We start from the raw sequence: 19,524 nt of genomic DNA, 5'->3' as shown, positions 1-19,524 counted from the left end.
GGGGCGGGATATATTCCTCGCGCTCAGCACGCATAAAGCTTGCTGCAAAGCACTGGTAAAAGAATCTGTCGGGGAAAAATAGCAAGGAGATATTTTAATTGTTTATTAATAAACAAGTGTCTACTGAGTGTGTTGGCTTCAAAGATGAATATGGCAATGCTGACTCGTCATTCCTGAAGTAGTGAACACGCGCGCTATATGGATTACATAATCAAACTATTTATTTCTAATTGTTTCGTTTAAAAGTAGACATATTTTGACCATCTATAGGCCTATTTGTCATGTCTGTGAGTCAAGTATCCTATACGCCAAGTTTCGGTTCATTTGTGACGCGCTCCAGTTCTTGCAGTCGAAGACGGATAAACTTTCTACTCTCAAGTGTATTCTGTGTGCTGTTAAGTGCTTTATCAGATTTATCGTGTTGCCGGTCTTGGCAGCAATTATCTTAATTATCTTGTCGAAAATATTGCATCGCGTGCTTTTGGCATCGAGTCTGGTACAGTACACGTCTGATCTTTTCCACATATTTTCTATCTGGACGGTAGGGACGCTTACACACACACACACACACACTACAGCCTCACGTGCGACGAGCCACGTCTCTGGACAGCCACGTAAACTAGTGTTTTACCGCCACAGCCGACCATGCTGCATGCATGTTTCACTAACGTTGACGAGATTAACCCCTTAGGTATCGAAATTTGGTACCGAAAAACAAGACATGTTTCGATACTCGGTAGTATCGAGGCAATTCGGTCGGTAGTATCGAGGCAATTCGGTCGGTACCTAAAAAGTATCGAACTCGATACCCAGCCCGAGGCATAACTATCGGTAAGCAGGGTACACGGCCCGCGTGACTGGAAGATATTAATAAATAATGACAATAGTTGAACTTGAGACAGACAATATCGATATGGAGTCGTCAAATTACAAACACAAAAGTTGCTTTCAAAAGCGAAAATGAAAAGAGGAATTCGAGAAAGGAATGAGTAAATAACCAAAAATAGGAAGCTTCTTTAAAAAGAAAGCACAGGAGGGGGAGATCGAGCTGGAGGAAGAGAGTGAAGCACTTGAAGCGACCGTTGGCATAGCAGTGAGTAACAATGTGTTATGGTGCGCCATCACCAGCAGTGTTTTTTCATGTGTTATGGTGCGCCCGGGAGAGCCCAGGAGAGCCCGTAGGCTACTCCTGATTTTGTCAGTCATCTCATCTCTTATACGCTGTGTCTCTATGATCCTATCCTGTCCTATTCATGGTAACGTTAGCCGACTCGTGGACATTGCGTCAACACGTGCTGTAGTAGGGTGGCCCGCCTTGATAATCCTGCATATAGACACCTTTTCAGTTAGTAAACATGGTGACGTTTTTTGTGGGCGGAGCTTAGGTGGAGGCAGAACAATCCCTCTGGCTGCTTTCCTCAATAGTATCCAGCTGCAGACCCGCAGCACCACCAGTTTCAGAACCCCAGCGCCAGAACCGGAAGTAGGGGCGGAGCTTACGTTCTAACACCAGCGCCAGGACCGGAAGTGAGGGGCGGAGCTTACGTTCTAAACCGAGTAACGCCACCTAACGTTTTGGAGCGTAATTTGCTTAGACACGAAACGGCATTATTACACACGAAACGTCATACTTTATACGTATTATAATGATACATTAAGGTATAGTACAATAAGCATTTTAAAACAATGATTTTGTGTAATATAATTGTATATAGTTATCCGTTTCATTGTATTATGAGAGTTACTTCCTGGTCATGATGGTAAAAAAAATAATGCAAATGGGCATTTTATATAAAATATAATTTATTTCACAAGAACATGTGCAGCATGCATTTTTCTTTATGTAAAATAATGTCCAAAATCTTTGAACATTCGGCATTGTTTTAAAAGAAACAATAAAAATGTACCGTAAAACTTCAAATAATAGCCGAGTCCCAAATAGCCGATTGTCTCTTTAGCCTACACGCCTGGTGTGGCTGCAGGTTTGGGTCAATAAAGGCCGGTCTCAAATAGAGGTCGGGTCTGTTTTTTAGTTTCAGGTTGTATTTAATCTTCTAAAACCCGTCAGATCGTCCGCTTTTTGGCGGCCGCCAAAGTGTCCCGCCAAAGCCTATTTTGATCGGTGAGTGATGTAGAATAGAATGACTGCTGCGCATGACAGGGCGCTTAACGAGCAAAGAGAGAGAGAGCCCTGGCCGCGCGCGCGCACTCTCACGTCTTCAAACAACACGAGCGCTGTCTTGCTCTTTATTTGTCACATACCAGTTATAGTTCATACAACGAGCAGTGAAATGTAAGTCTGGTATTCCTATAGACTCACTGTGTAATATAAACATACCCTAAATATTATTTAAAAGATGCAACAATTTTAAATATTTTAAAATACTTGCAAAAATAACCTTGCTTGTGTCATTGTCAATAATTCCGCCCCTCCCTCACTTCCGGTTCTGGCACTGGGGTTCTGGCGCTGGGGTTCTGAAACTGGTGGTGCTGCGGGTCTGCAGCTGGATATATCTCGCTTTCCTAACGTTAGTTTGCAAGCTCACTCAATGGATGGACGATCTGACAGGATTAACATTAACGCTACCTCCGGTTGAGTGGCCTGACTTCTACACCTATGCTTCTACACCTATCCGATAGAGAAACAGAGCGTAAAGAGAAACTGAGGGCATATAAATCTTTAGATGCCTATAACTATGTGCTGAATGGTCATGTACAAGGCTTGTGTGGTACGGTCCGCAGTTCTGCCTAGCCAGCGCCAAGAAGACGACAATGTAAAGAGTGACATTACGGTGCAATTTTAATGTGAATATTTTCTAGAAATAAAAATTCCAGATACAGCATATTCATTTTTCATTGATTATTGCACCCAACAACACAACAAGGTGACATTTAATAATAATAATAACAATTTAAGCTCCTTATTATGTAGCCGAATCTGTGCTGGTTTGCCGCCTCCAGTTGTCCGTTTGTTTTGCCTCCAGCTAACAATGTGACGTAATTGTGACGTCGGCGCAAAAGGGGTCTATAGGGCCCGGTGTTGGCTCGTCACTGCTTCTGTCACTTTAAGACCTGCACGCGACGCGTCTAATATATACGCATTTATTTTGACAAGCAGATTTTCTCTCAATTTTCTTTTTTCTTTCACTTTAGACATAACCAACTTTATGTCAACCTGTGTGTATTTGACAGTATTAGCGCAATAAGACTCGAAAGATAACTTAGTCCAGTAACCAGATGTTAGAAAGGCTTTTAGTGCATGTGCGCTTCGGGTGTGTTATGCGCTCAGAAAAGCGCACGTTAGAACAGCGCATGAGCATGTGAAATTATGACATGTTAAACCAGCAAAACTTTAAAGCACATGCAAATAATGAACTTTTGTGAACTGCAGTGTCCCGTTCTTCTGCATTAACATTTGATATGAATATACGTCGCGTTGTAGGCTACAGTATGTTGAGGAGGCACTAGAACTGATAGGAAAACATGAACGTTACTACGATATTTCTTCAAAAGCAGATCGTAAAGACATTTTAATCGTCCTCGGTCAAAAACCGTGATATCGCACATGCACCCCTACTTTATTCTATTGTAGTTTTTTGTCGTACTGCTTGTAATTATTTTCTTTGTTCCTATTTTATCACTGAGTGTTTACTTGTCTTCAGTGAGCTTCAGTTTTTTTTATTTTTATATTAGCTAGGCTAATTTTAGTCTATGTAATTTTGATAAGATTTTTTTCAATATTATAACTTTATTTAAAGCAGAAATAGCTGTATCGTGATATATACCGTATCAATATCGTGAAATAAAATTATTCATATCGTGATATAATATTTCGGTCCTATCACCCACCTCCAGTAGCTACAACCGATGTATGCTCAACGGCTACAGAATACCCATAATGCACTGAGAATTTGACCCGCGTCTGACCCGCTGGTCAATGTGGCTACAGCATAATATCATACAGGTATAAATTCCTTTTTAATTGATTATTAAATTGTTTAATTAAGGTTTCTTTCAATGACAAAGTTCAAGATCAATCTTTTCATCTTACTGAGCTGCCAGTTTGCTTAGTTTCAAATAATTATTAAACGGCAACCACAAACTATACAAAAGCAGTAGGCCTACTGGCACAGTCAGTGTCCGAATTTGCTCACTCGTTTTCATTCACTCCCTCAAGTGAACTTTTAGTGGACTAATGTAGGGAATAGTGAATGAGGGTACAGGGGGCGATTTCGGGCTCTTTTTGCTGCGAGTATATCCTATCTCGTCTTTTTTTTGCAACCCAAGTGTGACAATCTCTCAGTGACTCAGGTCTACAATCGTCATCTGCCTTTGCAATGCGCATTGCGGCCGTTTCAGATCATCAGCTGTGATTGACTTGACCATGATGGATACTTGTACCTCATTCTCTCTCTTCTTTCCTGCTCACCGTGTCTCTAAAGTCCACTTATATAAGTGCTCTCCAGAAAACATCTGTTGTGCTTCCGTGCGTAGTACACATACGTTATTTTACATCCCCCTCTCACGATATGCATCTCTCTCTCATTTTTCTCTCTGTAGACTTAGAGTAAGCCTCAGCAGTGCATTTAAAATAACAGTAACCTGTCCCAAGCCAGATGGCACCATGATGTCATAATGCACCTCTTCGATCATTCTATCCATGTTTCATCTGACCACTGAGTGATTAGACCTCATATCTCATAGTGTAAACTTGGAGGCAAAGAGCTTCAGTGTACATTGGCAAATACAGTCAGGCCAAAGTTCAGCTGAAATAAAATCCCTTTATCATTTTTGTAATCACTTTTATTTGATTACATCGCAAACCCCTGGGAAAGCACAAACATTACCAAGCACATTTTCCAGTCATGTTAATGCAAGCAGCTGCTGTTTTGACCTCTTTACTAAGGGATGAAAGAAAATTATCTGTTCTACATAAATCAGGGTTGCACGATATTAAAATTCTGGCTTATGCAGATAACCTGATAATTATTTTAAAATGATTGACTGATAATCTACAAATGGCCTATATTTAAGCTCTACACTATTTTGTCTACCTACATAACAAATAAACAAAAAGTTAAAATCAGTCATTTTAAACGCTGGAAGTGAATTTAGGCATCACAGCATTTTTCAAAGTATGAAAATAAATATTACTTTTGAGATTTACAAAAGATTATTATTTGATAGTGTTATTACATTATTAATGTTTATAAAAAAGTAACTATCTAAAGGTAAAAATAAATTAAAAACATTAATACTGGTTAAAAAATGTAATATGGTGCCGAAATTGTGCATTGATAATGTAAATGAGATTTTATGACAAAGTTTTTTATGGTTCTCAATTGCCCACTCTTTATAACAATTATATCAAATGAAATACTCATCATACCTTTTCTCTGCAGTTCTTACATGTTTTCATGTGCAGTGTGAAACGGGCACAAATTTCTTTCTTTTTTTGTAATCAGTTTGCAGAACACGCGATAAGCTCCTGCACTCTCTCTCACCCAATTGGCAAAGTCATACATTTCTTCCTGCTGCATATAAAAGCAAAGCTGATTTGGTTTGTCCTCTGTGACCTGGCTGTGGTGTATATGAGGCATTTAGAGAGGTGCTGGTGATATGAGTGGGTTTTAATCCGGTCAACAACACATTCTCAGTTAAAGACACAGCAGGTGTGTTTGTGTGGCTTTACATAAACTTTTATTACACGCATATCTCACCATATAACTATCATACATGTTTTCATTCCACTGATAATAACTGTTAGATGCTGATTAATATATGTATATGGACTAAAAAACCCAATTGGCTGACACTTACTTTAATGGTCTATCCAAAAATGAATGGAAAATTAATATTAATCTATTAAAATTAATCTATTTATGCATTATTTATAATTATGCATTATTTGTGTATTGTACAATTATTGAAGACAGTCATATGCTTATATAAATAATACTATACTAATGGAAGAGTTTGAGGTGTGCGTGTGGGTATCTGCGTGCGCTTGTTTTATATGTGCGTGCGAGTTTGTATTTTGTCTCATTGCAAACCAACGAATTTCCTGTGGTTTCTGAAAGATTTTGCAGATATAGCAAAAATCAGAAATCTGTTGATTTTCTTAAAATTAGAAAATGTTTTTTAAACTGCTTACACTTAACGCCTCAGGAGTGAAGAGGAAGATAGATGGTGATAAGCAGGACAAGGCCTTCACAGTCAATAGTCGTTTGCTGGCTTTTTTCCCTCGGAGGTGATTACAGCAAGTATTCTTGCAGTGCTGCTGGAAGCCCTTTAACGTACTTTAAACAGTAAAGCATTTCACCATACAGGTTAAGTGTTCTTCGTTTTAGTTCATCGCCTAGAAGTATGTCTTCTGTATGCTGTAGTGAAAAGTACATAGGATGCTATTGTAAAGATTGATAAAAGTTTCCTCATTTACTCACCCTCGTGTTGTTCCAGACCTGTATGTTTTTCTTCGCTTGATGAACCCAAAAGGATATGTACTCAGCAAAAAAAAAAAAGAAACATTCCCACTTTCAACTAGGGCTGGTATCGAGTTCGATACTTTTTAGGCAACGACCAAATTGCCTTGATACCATCGAGTATCAAAAAATGTCTTGTCGTTCGCTACCAAATTTCGGTACTTGAGGGGTTAATCTTGTCAACATCAGTGAAACAATAAGCATGCAGCCTGTATGATGATGTTCCCAAATCAAGTGCTGGTGATTGGCTGTGGCAAAGCATCAAGGAAAAACACTAGTTTACGCCGGCTTGATGGTAACAATGTCGGGCAGGAATATGCGTCTTTCATTCATCGACATCATTTGAAACATGCAAGTATAGCTTAAGGTTAACCACTTTACATGGCTGCTCGCTCTTATATTAATGCTTACCTAGATAAATATGCGCTATTATTAGGCACATATCCTAGTGTTCGTGCGGAGTGTGGAAGCTAAATTAGTACAGCGACATGTTTAACTTAATGTGCATTTCTCTATATAGGCGCATCCACTATACTACAAAGGTGAGAGTCAGCGTTGTCAACTTCATCTTTGCCGTCAACATTGACTCAGAAAGCACTAGTAAATTATTAAAATGTTTAGACTATTTCCGTTTTTATTTCCGACACATTAATCATTACTTTTGCCGGTGTGATGCAGCAAGCTTTATGCGTATATTTTCAAAGGCTCATTATTATTGTTTAGGATTTCTCTGTAATGTAGAACTATGTTTGCAATGTTATGTATTATATTCTTTCTCTGCCCTGAAACTCATACCATTTTTTTTCTACTAGTCGACAAGAAAATCTTACGTCGGGAGCAGCCCTAGATTTGACAAAGTTTCTTTAAAATACAGTATCCTGAAAAAGTGGCGTTTCTTTTTTTGCAGAGTATATTTTAAAGAATGTTTAAGCTGCTCTTTTCCATACAAGTTTAAAGTACAAAAATGGCTAAAATAGAAATATTACTAAAGCACATAACAAACTATAATAAAACTGAACATATAATAGTGAACGCGAATTCAAAATATTAATAAATACATTAATAGTATAAAAAGAAAATACTACAGTAACATTTCATAGGCTGTGTCAAGATGTTTCACCCCAAGATTGACATGAATTTTGCCAAAACACCATTGGTTGTTAAATGTCTCATAACTGATTGTGATGGTCCAAATCTGAACATGCAAAAGTGTGAATGAGATTTCAGAATAAATGATGACAGAATTTTCATTTTGGGTTGCATTACACTTGGCGTCTTTTTTGACAAAAAAAATAATAGTTTGAGTCATTTCCCCATTCTGCATTTCCTTTAGCTAACAACACCGGAACCGTACAGAGACTGCTTTACTCATTGACTAGAACAGTAGATTGACAAAGTAAATAGAAAGACAGCTAGTCTAGCAGAATGCTAGTGTAAGTAAAGTAAACCTGTCATTCTTTACCTAACTCATGCAGAAATTGAAAATTGTTTATCAGGTAATTGCTGTTGTTAAAGGGTTAGTTCACCCAAAAATGAAAATTATGTCATTAATGGCTCACCCTCATGTCGTCCCAAGCCCGTAAGACCTCCGTTCATCTTCGGAACACAGTTTAAGATATTTTAGATTTAGTCCGAGAGCTTTCTGTCCCTCCTTTGAAAATGTATGTACGGTATACTGTCCTTGTCCAGGACGGAAATACAGACATCATCAAAGTAGTCCATGTGACATCAGTGGGTTAGTTAGAATGTTTTGAAGCATCGAAAATACATTTTGGTCCAAAAATAACAATAACTACGACTTTATTTACGACTGTATAGCGACTTACGCTGCTGACATGTTATCAGTGCGTCCGAGCTTCGTTTACAGTCTGAGGGAGACGCACGCTGTAAACAAAACAATCTTCGCAAACATGTCTAAGGATTTCGACACAGAGGAAGTCTTGCATTTTTTTGCCCAGCCATATTTATTTGAACCCGAATACACGGACCCACCAGATACACGTCAGCAGCGTCTTACGACATCAGTGTCACTGAACGCGGATTGACAACAGAACCGGAAGAGAATACAATGCTGAATAAAGTCGTAGTTTTTGTTATTTTTGGACCAAAATGTATTTTCGATGCTTCAACACATTCTAACTAACCCACTGATGTCAGATGGACTACTTTGATGATGTCTGTATTTCCTTTCTGGACAAGGACAGTATATCGTACATACATTTTCAATGGAGGGACAGAAAGCTCTCGAACTAAATCTAAAATATCTTAAACTGTGTTCCGAAGATGAACGGAGGTCTTACGGGCTTGGGACGACATGAGGGTGAGTCATTAATGACATAATTTTCATTTTTGGGTGAGCTAACCCTTTAATATACACCAGTGAATGTGTGTGCATGTAATTGCTTACAGTTGGCTTAGATATCCAGGTCCAGACTTTATTGCGTGTGTGTGTGAGAGGTGAGTGAGTGTTGTATTTTTAATGCTGCAGGCTGGCTATGTTCCTGTAACCGTGTTGGTGGTAAGTGATAGGGCTGCGCTTCGTGCCCTGTGTGTGCTCTGAAACAAACTGAAGTCATGTCCTGCAATTAAGCAGCTGGGAAATGGAGAGGGAGCATTGGGCGCTATCAGAGTGTTACCATACCAGGATGTTGTTCTTAGAATTTTGCATCATGAGGTATTTGAACAGGAAGTAGAATCACTGAACTGCCCGTTTGAGTCATACAACATTTTGGACCACGTTTACACCAGTTTTATATAAAACATTTTTTTTAAGTATGTCTGTTTAGTGTTTAGCATTATTTTTATTTTACTTATAGTAATTTTTTATTACTTTAATTGAAACTTTATTTTAGTAAAATAACCCTGCTGCTTTCAAGATTTACATCTTTAACTTAAAGTATTAAAGGTGCTCTAAGCGATGTCACGCGTTTTTTAGGCCAAAACATTTTTTGTCACATACAGCAAACATCTCCTCACTAACCGCTGGCTGCCTGTCCCCTGAACACTGTAAAGAAACGCGATCTCTGTAGACAGCCCAGGCTCCACAAACAGCAACAAAAACAAACTGCGGCGACCCGCTCCACGAAACATAACAAACTGTTCCAGCCGATGACCAACAAGAATGGTATGGGGGTGTGGTTTGGGGGGTTAGTGTGCGGATGAGGAGGAGGGAGGGTCTAGCTAGCCTCCGTTTTGTTTGACAATAGTTCGAACGTCAACAAGAAGTGACGTCACCCAGGATCGCTTAGAGAACCTTTAAGTTAGAGATGTAAATCTTGAAAGCAGCAGGGTTAGAGTTGTCACAGACTTGCCATTTAGGTAGTTTTAGGCAGTGTTGGGTTCAGTGATGGGAATAACGGCGTTATAAATAACGCCGTTACTAACGGCATTACTTTTTCCAGTAACGAGTAATCTAATTGATTACTCTTCTCATCTTAATAACGCCGTTCCCGTTACTGCCAAAAAATGTGGCGCGTTACTATAACTGATGAAGCTGGGTTTTTTTTTTTTCATCAGACCAACTAGATCTCTGAGCGAGAGGCAAATACTTTTTTTTACTGTTCTTCCTTGGTTAGTGGGTAGAGCACGAGACAAGCGCATAAATGCTGACGACTGAGGTAGAGTAAAATGTCATTGTAAGCCAATCAGAGGTAGAGTTGGGCGGGGGTTCGAAAGCACGCATAGTAGTAGGCATTCGGCACTTTTGACTCAGCTCACTGAAAAGAGCCGGCTCTTTTGGCTCACAAACGGCTCTTTAAATGACTTTGACTATAATATTTAAATTATTACATAATTATTTAATTTCTATAGGCTAAATTTGTAAAAATAGAGTCGGCTCTTCAGATATGCGAGCCAGCTCCCGACGTTCACCTAAAAGAGCCGGCTCTTAGAGTCGGCTCATTCGCGAATCGCGAACGACCCATCAAAAGCTCATTCGCGAACGAGTCGATCCATCATCACTAACGGCTAACGCTCATGAATTGCGAACGACCCATCATAACGCATAGTCGGACAGGACAGGACACACAATGAACAACACAAGCAAGCCAGTCAGTCAACGAGAGACAGATATGGCGACGAGCTTAACAAGCTTAATTTAATTTTGCCCAGTTGTGGCCTGTTGAGGGGCAATAAATATCAAAAGTTCCAAAACATCTATTGTGTTATTTGCATTGATCCACTATATAAACGTAATATCTACATGGCATTTGATTGGAGGCTAGTCCCACAGCAACATTTTTTTTTTTAGATGTGTGTACAATGTTTCATGTTTCTGTTAATAATGTATTGTAGCCTATTAAGTGTCCATTTCATTATAATATTCAGATTTATCATAAATAATTATGATTATTATTTATTACTAGAGGGGTAGAGGTGGGGTCACACTTGAGCATTTAAAATTTAATTTTACTTGAAAGTAACGCAATAGTTACTTTCTTAAGTAACTAGTTACTTTTAAAATTTGTAACTGAGTAACTAATTTAGTTACTTTTTGGAAGTAGTAACTAGTAACTGTAACTAATTACTTTTTAAAAGTAACTTGCCCAACACTGGTTGGGTTACAATATAGCGTTACTCCCTTAAAAAGTAACTAATTGCGTTACTTAGTTACTTTTTTAGAAAAGTAATGCGCTATGTTACTTTTGCGTTACTTTTTTTCACCTGGGCTAGGCTTGTTTTTTTGTAACAAAAAAGTTATATATTTTTGGGCAAATGTAAGGACCCCTTCACACCAAAAGTGAAATAACCCTCAGGCTGAAGGAAATGCAGATTTACTCCTGTACAGTAGAGGGCGCCGCTCAAGCAAACCTTTCAGCTGTGCTGATATTTTGGATAACAGAAGAATAGGATGCAGGAAAAAAAAGTTTAACACTTAAAGGGTTAGTTCACCCAAAAATGAAAATTATGTCATTAATGACTCACCCTCATGTCGTTCCACATTTGACATAATTTTCATTTTTGGGTGAACTAACCCTTTAAGGCTGATTTATACTTCTGCGTCGGACCTACGCCGGAGCCTCTACGCTATAGAATACGCGTTGGTTTTCATTTATACTTCTGTGTCGTTGTCCGCATTGACACGCAATTGCACATGCATAGGGAGCATTTGAAACCCGAGGGAGCGGTTCTGACAGGCCAATCACAGCGCTTGCATCCGCGTAGAATTGACGCGTTGTTACATTTTTGGAGAGGTGCACGTCAGGTTACGCCGAAGAGTACGCGCTACACACAGCCTACGATGTAGCTACGGCGGGAGGTCGACTCAGAAGTATAAATTGGGCTTTTTATTACCAATAAAAGCAAAACTTTACAGAGTCATCGAAGGTCAGAAGCAAGTACATTGGTCAATAAAGTGAGATTAAATGCATACAAATGCATGTTTTATTTAACATATTTAGTTATTAGAAGTTTGCATAGTATTCTCATTCTGCATTTCACTGATTTTATTCATTTTGAGTAATATTGAGTAATCTTTTTTTTGTGCAAGTGAGATGAGTAAATGCCTGCTCACATTTAGTCTAGAACTACAATAACCATCATGTTTACACACGCCTCTGCACTTTGATTTGTCTCGACATGAGGACAAGAGAGCTGTCAGTCAATAAATGGGAAAACAAAGTAACTTGTGTTACTTATTTGAAAAAGTAGCTCAGATATTTTGTTGTATATTTTAAAAGCAATGCGTTACTTTACTAGTTACTTGAAAAAGTAATCTGATTACGTAACTCAAGTTACTTGTAATGAGTCACCCCCAACACTGGTTTTAGGTGGTTCAACAGGGAAATCCAATGGGTACTAATACATCAGGCTTTGAGTTAGATGAAGACTTGGGAAACATTCTCAAAATGTAGTCTTTTAAATCCTCTCTCATTGGCCGTTTCTTAAAATGAGTTCTTAAGCAATACTGCGTCCTTTTGTCATCAACCATCGAAGTTTAATTCCAATACTCAAGAACGCAAGTACAGAGGATGCATGAAAGTAGCATGATGTGTTCTTGATATCGAGGATGCATCGGATGCAGATTTGAGACAATCGAACCGTTAGAAATCACAGAAGCCGCTGCGGGCGGTCGACGTACGGAAGCCTGTAAGCTTTAAACCTCTCATTCTCACTTAAGACATTCCATCCAGCTGAAAGCTCACAAATCCGTGACTGCTCGTGAAAGTAAACGTTTATTATTTTTGTTTTGCCTAATTTTGATAAAGTGATGAAGACCTGGAGAAAGCCTGTGGTATTTTTATTGGCATATTAAAAAGAATCTTAACATTGACAAAAATATGTAATTAACATAGGCTACTCATTTTCACAAATACTCGTGTTGAATTAAAATGATATAAAATATGTATAATAATATGAAATAAATGTTTTAATAGGTTGTGACATTTGTTTGTGATGTTATGTTTATTGTGCATTGGACTCTACTTATAATATGCTGGCACGGTCAGTTGAGCAACAAGATTGCAGCACATCGCAAATCTTACAAGATGCGTTTTGTATCCTTGCGTCCTTCCGAACTTCTTATTATAAAAGGAGCAATTCTCCTTTTCTGAAATTGCACAAAGCGATATAACTAACATTTTGGGTTCTTTGAATGCTTCTCATGCTTGTGATGCAAATAATTTAAATATGATTTTTCTTAAAACTCACGCTAGTACACTTATTCCGCTCTTCCATCATTTAGTTAATCTGTGTATTAGGCAATCGGTATTTCCTGCCATGTGGAAAACAGCCCAGATCACCCCGATTCTTAAGTCTGAGGATCCAACTAATATCTCTAATTACCGCCCAATTGCAATTCTACCAACTGTTTCTAAGTTACTTGAAAAAACATTATATAATCAATTAATCACCTTGAATACAATAACCTGCTCAGTGATTGTCAGCATGGTTTTCGACCATTGCGGTCAACTATGTCGGCTTTGCTGCTTTTTACTGAGCAGATACGGGGGTCTTTAAATAAAGGTCAGGTTACTGGAGTCATATACATAGACTTTCGAAAAGCCTTCGATACAGTCAATCATCAAATTTTGTTAAATAAACTTTTTTCTTTTCATTTGTCCTCCTCTGCAATAGATATGTTTAAATCATATTTAAGTGACAGATCTCAGACTGTAAGAATCGGCTCAGTAACATCACAGTCACGAGTGTGTTCTATGGGAGTTCCACAGGGCAGCATCTTAGGTCCTTTACTTTTCCTTATGTACATTAATGATCTTCCTAATGTGTTTGATGTTTCTAGTACTTTATTATATGCTGATGACACTGTCATTTTTTTGTCTGGCTCAGATATTGATACAATTAATTACAAACTTAACTTAGACCTACAGCATCTATATGATTGGCTCCAGGATAACCATTTAACACTGAATACTAAGAAAACAGAATGTATGTATTTCTATTCATCTAGGAAACAACTGTCTATATCAAATTTCATCACCTTTTCTAATCAAAAACTTTCAATTGTATCCACGTATAAGTATTTGGGAGTCTCTCTTGACTCACATCTTACTTATCGTGACCATGTCCAAATTTTAATCAGAAAGTTAAACCAAAAGTTATTTGTTTATAGTCAAATTAGACCATATCTACTGCATTCTGTTTCTAAAACATATCTTCATGCCATTATATTGTCCACTCTGTCGTATTGTTTACCTGTTTGGTCACTCACAACAAATGAGATCCTTGAACCTGTAGCGAGACTCTACAATAGAGCCTATAAGATCCACAACAGGCTTCCAGGCTGGACTCACCACTGTATTGCACTATCTTTGAGTAATGCCTTGACATTTCAGAACTATAGAATAAGCCATGGTTTGAACCTTTTTTATCAGATTTTAAATGGTCATACTACTGCGGGATTGACTGCGCTGGCTCCAAAACTCAGTTCAAGGCTCGAACGCACTACGAGATCTGTTGCAAATGGACTTCTCCCTATACCGGCTTTTAGGAACTGCTATGGATAGAGATCTTTCTTTAATTTGCTCACTAGAGCCTGGAATGAGACTCTACAGCACATCAGATATATAACATCAATAAGACTATTTAAACAAACTTTTGCTCGCCATCTGATGGACAGGTATATCTGTGACCACTGAGATGGCTTTATGGCCTCCTGCTGATGCTTGTTTACTATCGTGGTTTGTGTGCTTGTTGTGTGTTTGTTATTGTATGGTCTTGGAGTTCTGTTGTGTTTGAGGTATTCATGTTCTGCAGAACAGGAACCTGCTGAAAATCAGTTTTATACCGAGTCAGGCCCGATTGCTCTTAATCTTTTCCTGTTTAAATAAATAAATAAATTCTTTCAAGGTCACCTGGCAAGACCGGCCTCTACGAGAACACAAGTCCATTATTTGCTTTCTTGGAATTGACAAACAGCCATTGTCTTGCAGGCATTTATCCAATGTTGTCATTTTCTCTCTTACGTTCTCTCTCAAGCTGGAATGGTTCAAACTGTACTCAGAGATCTCTATTTAATGTTTTCTTTATTCCTTTTATTCCCTGAAGACTGATGAGAACTATGGCATGAAGAGATGTGGGACGGGTAGTTATTTTGATTAAAGGCTGTGAGGGCATTTTAATAATTTATCCGTTTTTTATTTATTATTATTTATAACAAACACTACAATATTCCATAAAAAAACAAGAATTGTCCATTTTGATTTCATGGTGACTTTAATTTAATGTCATTGCATCCTTTACAATAATTGATCTATTTGTAATATTTTGTACCTCACAAGGGCAAAGCAGAGTGCTTTGTCTATGGAGAGAGAAAGCCACTTCCTGCTTTAGGAATGCTAATCTCTCTCCGGTTATTATTAGCACTAAAGAGTCTTGAAATAGCAGACGCTCTCCTCAGAGGAATACTATAAAACTACATGAGGGATCACTCTGTTTTAAAAGTTACCTATATATTCAATCCGGTTTCACTGACAGTTTTGATCGAACACATGATGGACCTTTTTTTCAGAGTTTTCATTGTGAGACAAATGCTAACTCATTGTTTATTTGTGTATAAAATCTAGCAAAATTGCAAAAGTGTTTAAAACCTCCAGAAATGAGTGGTCATTAAGAGAAGTCTTTAAGAAAGAAGACTCTCCCATTACTAAAAAAAAATCAGTTCAATACTTGTTGTTCTAAATTAATATGTGGGAAACTATAAAAGAAATCTTAATCCCTGCTTGAGTGAGTAGATCATTTAAGAAGAAGCCCCAAAAGGTCAAAGTTGATTTTCTGATCCTTTTCTCTTCATTTCACCTTTTTTAGGGTGGTATAAAAGTAATCATTTAGAGTCATTTATTCAAAATATTTAGTCAATTGTGGTGTGAAGGGATTTCATGAATATGGCACAATTTATTATTATTATTATTTTCTGAGGTGGTTAACTTTCAGAAAATGTCAACCTCTGTTTTAGTTCATTTAATGTGATAATCAGATTATCATGCTAGGTTGATGTTATGTTGGATAACATTGTACTAGTTTTCACAACAAAAAATACAGGATTTGTGCGCTAATTAATTAATTCCCAGGTAATGAGTAGTAGCTGTGACGAGACCTCGAGCAAAGGCATAAGGGTTCATTTCACCTTGATGTAGTCTGACAATTAACATCATAGTTTTCACTTTTAGTTTTGCTTGAATGCCTACCTGTCTGATGATTTGCATAATTTGAAAGGGACTAAACTCCTTGCAGCTGTATTCAACTGAACCTGTTCTTCTGCTCTTTACACACTGTTCTGTTCTGAGCCCCTGAAGTGTTCTGTGTGGAAGGACAAAACAAACAACTGAAATGCTTGTTTTCCCTGTTACGGCAGGGTGAATGGGTTACACACACACAAAATGACCGTTGACTTGGCAAACGTTTCCTGTTGACCTCAGTATTCAAGTCATGACTTACTATTGTGCAATATTGAACATACAGTAATATGTGAAAAGCAAGGATTATTTATGGAAAGACTGATTGTTGATTTGTCTAATGATTTTGTCTGTTTTTGATTGACAGGTACAAGCCCTTTTTTCCTTTCCAAGTGCAGCCACCTTTGACGTCATCATGTGACCTGGACATCTCCATCCGAGACACACTATTGGTGGAGGGGCGTCTACGTGTCACACTTGTTGAATGTAGCAGGTAGGGCAGAGACCTGTTGCTGTGTTTAACACAATCAACATTTACCTTTTTAATATTTTTTTTCTATAAATAAATAAAACATAAGGTGTTAGGAAGCACACTTTACTAGGTAAAAATAGGGATGCGTTATCAAAATTATGGCCAGTGCAAGCAGGTAATTATTTTCATTTTGTGGCCGATATTCAAATTAATATTGAATTTGAATTTGGTATCACACATTATAGTGTTTAAATAATATTACAAATAAACCCTAAAAAATCAAATCAATTATTTTAAATGCTGCAAGTGAATTTAGGCGCCACAACATTGTAATGTACATGAAAAGTACATTGTCATCGCAGGCATATCAATTTAAGTTTGTTCTGTTACTCCTATTACTCCTGTTACTTTGTTCTTCCTATCAGAAGTAGTGTGAGCGCTTGAAGTACGTCAGAAATAGAATGGGGCATCAGTTTACAGTTGGGAATTTGTTGTTGCATTGCACCCCATCAAGTGTAGACAGCATAACTGCTTATAATGGGTTCGATTTGTTTTTGTGGTGCCGCTCGCGTTTGGTGTAGACAGTTATAGCTTCTATTCTGTAGCTGTGCGCTTATACACTTGCCTTTGTTTTCTTTAGTTCTTTTTACTCACACATTTGTTCAAATTGGTGGTACATATAAAACTGCATATAGTACAATGACATTTATATGAAGAATATGAAAATATAGGTATCTGTTAAGGGTATGCTGTTTCTGTTTTCTTATTCTTTTGGGACACAAAACTCATAGACGGCCATAACATTCTAAGCCAATGAACTTAGAAATGGCCCGTTTGCAAGCTGCTGTGTTTGAGAACACACACACACACACAGCATTCTTTTTACCATTGTGTGTCTGTTTTTTTTTTTTTTTTTTTGTCAGATTAGTAACAGACTACAATAGTGTTTGTAATAGGCTTCCATTAATAATGCAGAGCCTCTGACAATTACAAACCCAGCTCAGCCCTGATGAATGGACACACACACAGTTCATAGTCTGCACACTGGATCTTTGCATGTTGCATTACGTTTAAGAGTATGGTAAACTTGCTGTTAAATCGCCATCCAGTGTGTTTGCGCTGGTCAGTTTATGTCTCAACTGTGCTGAGGCCTTTCCACCATCAGAGGGCAACAGTGCACTATAATTTGATCAGCGTTTCGAACAGGAGTGACATCCTGCTCCTGTTCCTGGAGAGCCAACATCCATCCAAGAGCAGGATTGGCACCTCTGCTTTAGAGTTACAAATGTGATGAAATCAATTGATTTGCATTCATTTGGTCAAAAATAATAGTCATAACAGTAAATATTTTTTACAATTTAAAATAACTTTTCTATTTTAATGTCATAAATGTAATTGTATTACTGTGATGGCAAAGCTGAATTTTCAGCATCAATACTGCAGTCTTCAGTGTCACATGATCCTTCAGAAATCATTCTAATATTCTTATTTTATATCAATGTTGAATCTGTGAAACATCATTGAATATGATGTTAAAAAGCATTTAAAAAAATATTTTGTAACATATCTTTACTGTCATTTTTGATTAAATTACTGCATAATCCCTGGCTGATTACTATTAATAAAATGAATAATTCAAAAATAAATCTTACTGGCTCCAAACTTTTGAATGGTAATGAATATATTATAATGTAATTTTATAGCCATTAATGCTGCTTAGTGCTTGTAATGAAAATGTTAGTTAGCTATGTTAGCCAGCAGATGGCAGTATTAGCTTTATAAATTGTTATTGAATGACTTTTGATCAGGTTTCAGAGCTAAATTTAGCCTATTCATTTCTTTAGATCATTTTATTAAAACACAATTTCCTTTTTAATTTCTCTGTCCTAACACCTATTCAGTTATTGTATATATTAATGTTGTGAAACATAGTGGTATTGTTAAATAATTGAAAGTGACTTTTCTCTGTGTTGTCTCTATAGGTTGTTCATCCTGGGCTCTTATGAAAGGGAGACATATGTTCACTGCACCTTAGAGCTCAGCTCTGATGAGTGGCGGGAAAAGACTCGCAGCTCCATCAAAGAGGTACACGTACACATGCATGTGCTTCTCTCTGCCTGAGGGCACTGCAGGATGTTTGCTGCACATATGCACAAACATGCATGTTTGATATTAGGGATGGCCCGATACCATTTTTTTTCAAACCGATACGAGTACGAGTATTTACATTTGTGTACTTGCCGATACCGAGTACCGATACCGATATTTCTACCGCAAAAGTAATAGGCTCCCAGAAAAGAAGACGACTATTTTAGAACACAGGTTAGAAGACTGTTTTTATTTTCTTCTCTGCTTGTTTTAACAAGTCTAAAAAGAAAAAAAAATTAGTAAAATAATAAATGTATTAACACACAAACCACTGTTAATTTAACATAAAAGCAAGCAGGCTACTGCGTGCATGGTCTGGCATGACTGAATGCGCGCAAAGTGCGCTCGCTTAATAAATTCTAAAAGCTGACAGTTCATCGCCATCTCACACATCTCTGTTATTATCAATGAAGCTGACTGCACAATCAATCTTTCATAATATCCACACTTTGTTTGTTATAATTAGAGGATTTGCCAGCATACAGAATTCAGCACTGAACAAAAAAGTCCGTTTTGAGCGGTGAGGGGAGTCTATCTTAAATGCTTCTGATTGGCCATTGCGTTCCAGAAATCAACACATATGTCTGTGATTGGCTACATCGCTCAACGCTGTAACCATGTTATGAATAGAAACTCTGTCCTGTAAATCGTTTCTATTTTGTTGTAGTTGTTCTTGTTGCTTTTCTGCAAGAGATAAATAAAATTCTTTTAGTTTTTATGTTTTATTCATAGATATTTCTAGTTTGCGGGAGTCCCGCGAATCGTTTTATTCTCCCGTAACCCGCACACA

At 37.6% G+C, this 19,524-nt stretch overlaps 2 protein-coding genes across 2 annotated transcripts in view; both read left to right on the top strand.

The window, feature by feature from the left end:
* The window catches only part of minpp1a (multiple inositol-polyphosphate phosphatase 1a), a 224,032-nt gene that overhangs the window by 61,444 nt on the left and 143,064 nt on the right, over positions 1-19,524 (top strand). The gene's annotated exons all lie outside the window — the stretch shown is intronic.
* pdzd8 (PDZ domain containing 8) overlaps positions 1-19,524 on the top strand; it is a 60,408-nt gene that overhangs the window by 11,490 nt on the left and 29,394 nt on the right. Inside the window, exons 2-3 of the mRNA XM_056264289.1 lie at positions 16,482-16,607; positions 18,569-18,671. Coding sequence (XP_056120264.1) covers positions 16,482-16,607; positions 18,569-18,671 — 229 coding nt within the window. The remainder of the gene's footprint in view (positions 1-16,481; positions 16,608-18,568; positions 18,672-19,524) is intronic.

Source organism: Rhinichthys klamathensis, unplaced genomic scaffold (genome assembly GCF_029890125.1).
Source record: "Rhinichthys klamathensis goyatoka isolate OS25496 unplaced genomic scaffold, OSU_Roscu_1.1 h1tg000220l_1, whole genome shotgun sequence".
In the NCBI taxonomy this organism is placed as follows: domain Eukaryota; kingdom Metazoa; phylum Chordata; class Actinopteri; order Cypriniformes; family Leuciscidae; genus Rhinichthys; species Rhinichthys klamathensis.
The sequence above is the reverse complement of the archived record's forward strand: the minus strand, read 5'-3'. Positions and strand labels throughout refer to the sequence as shown.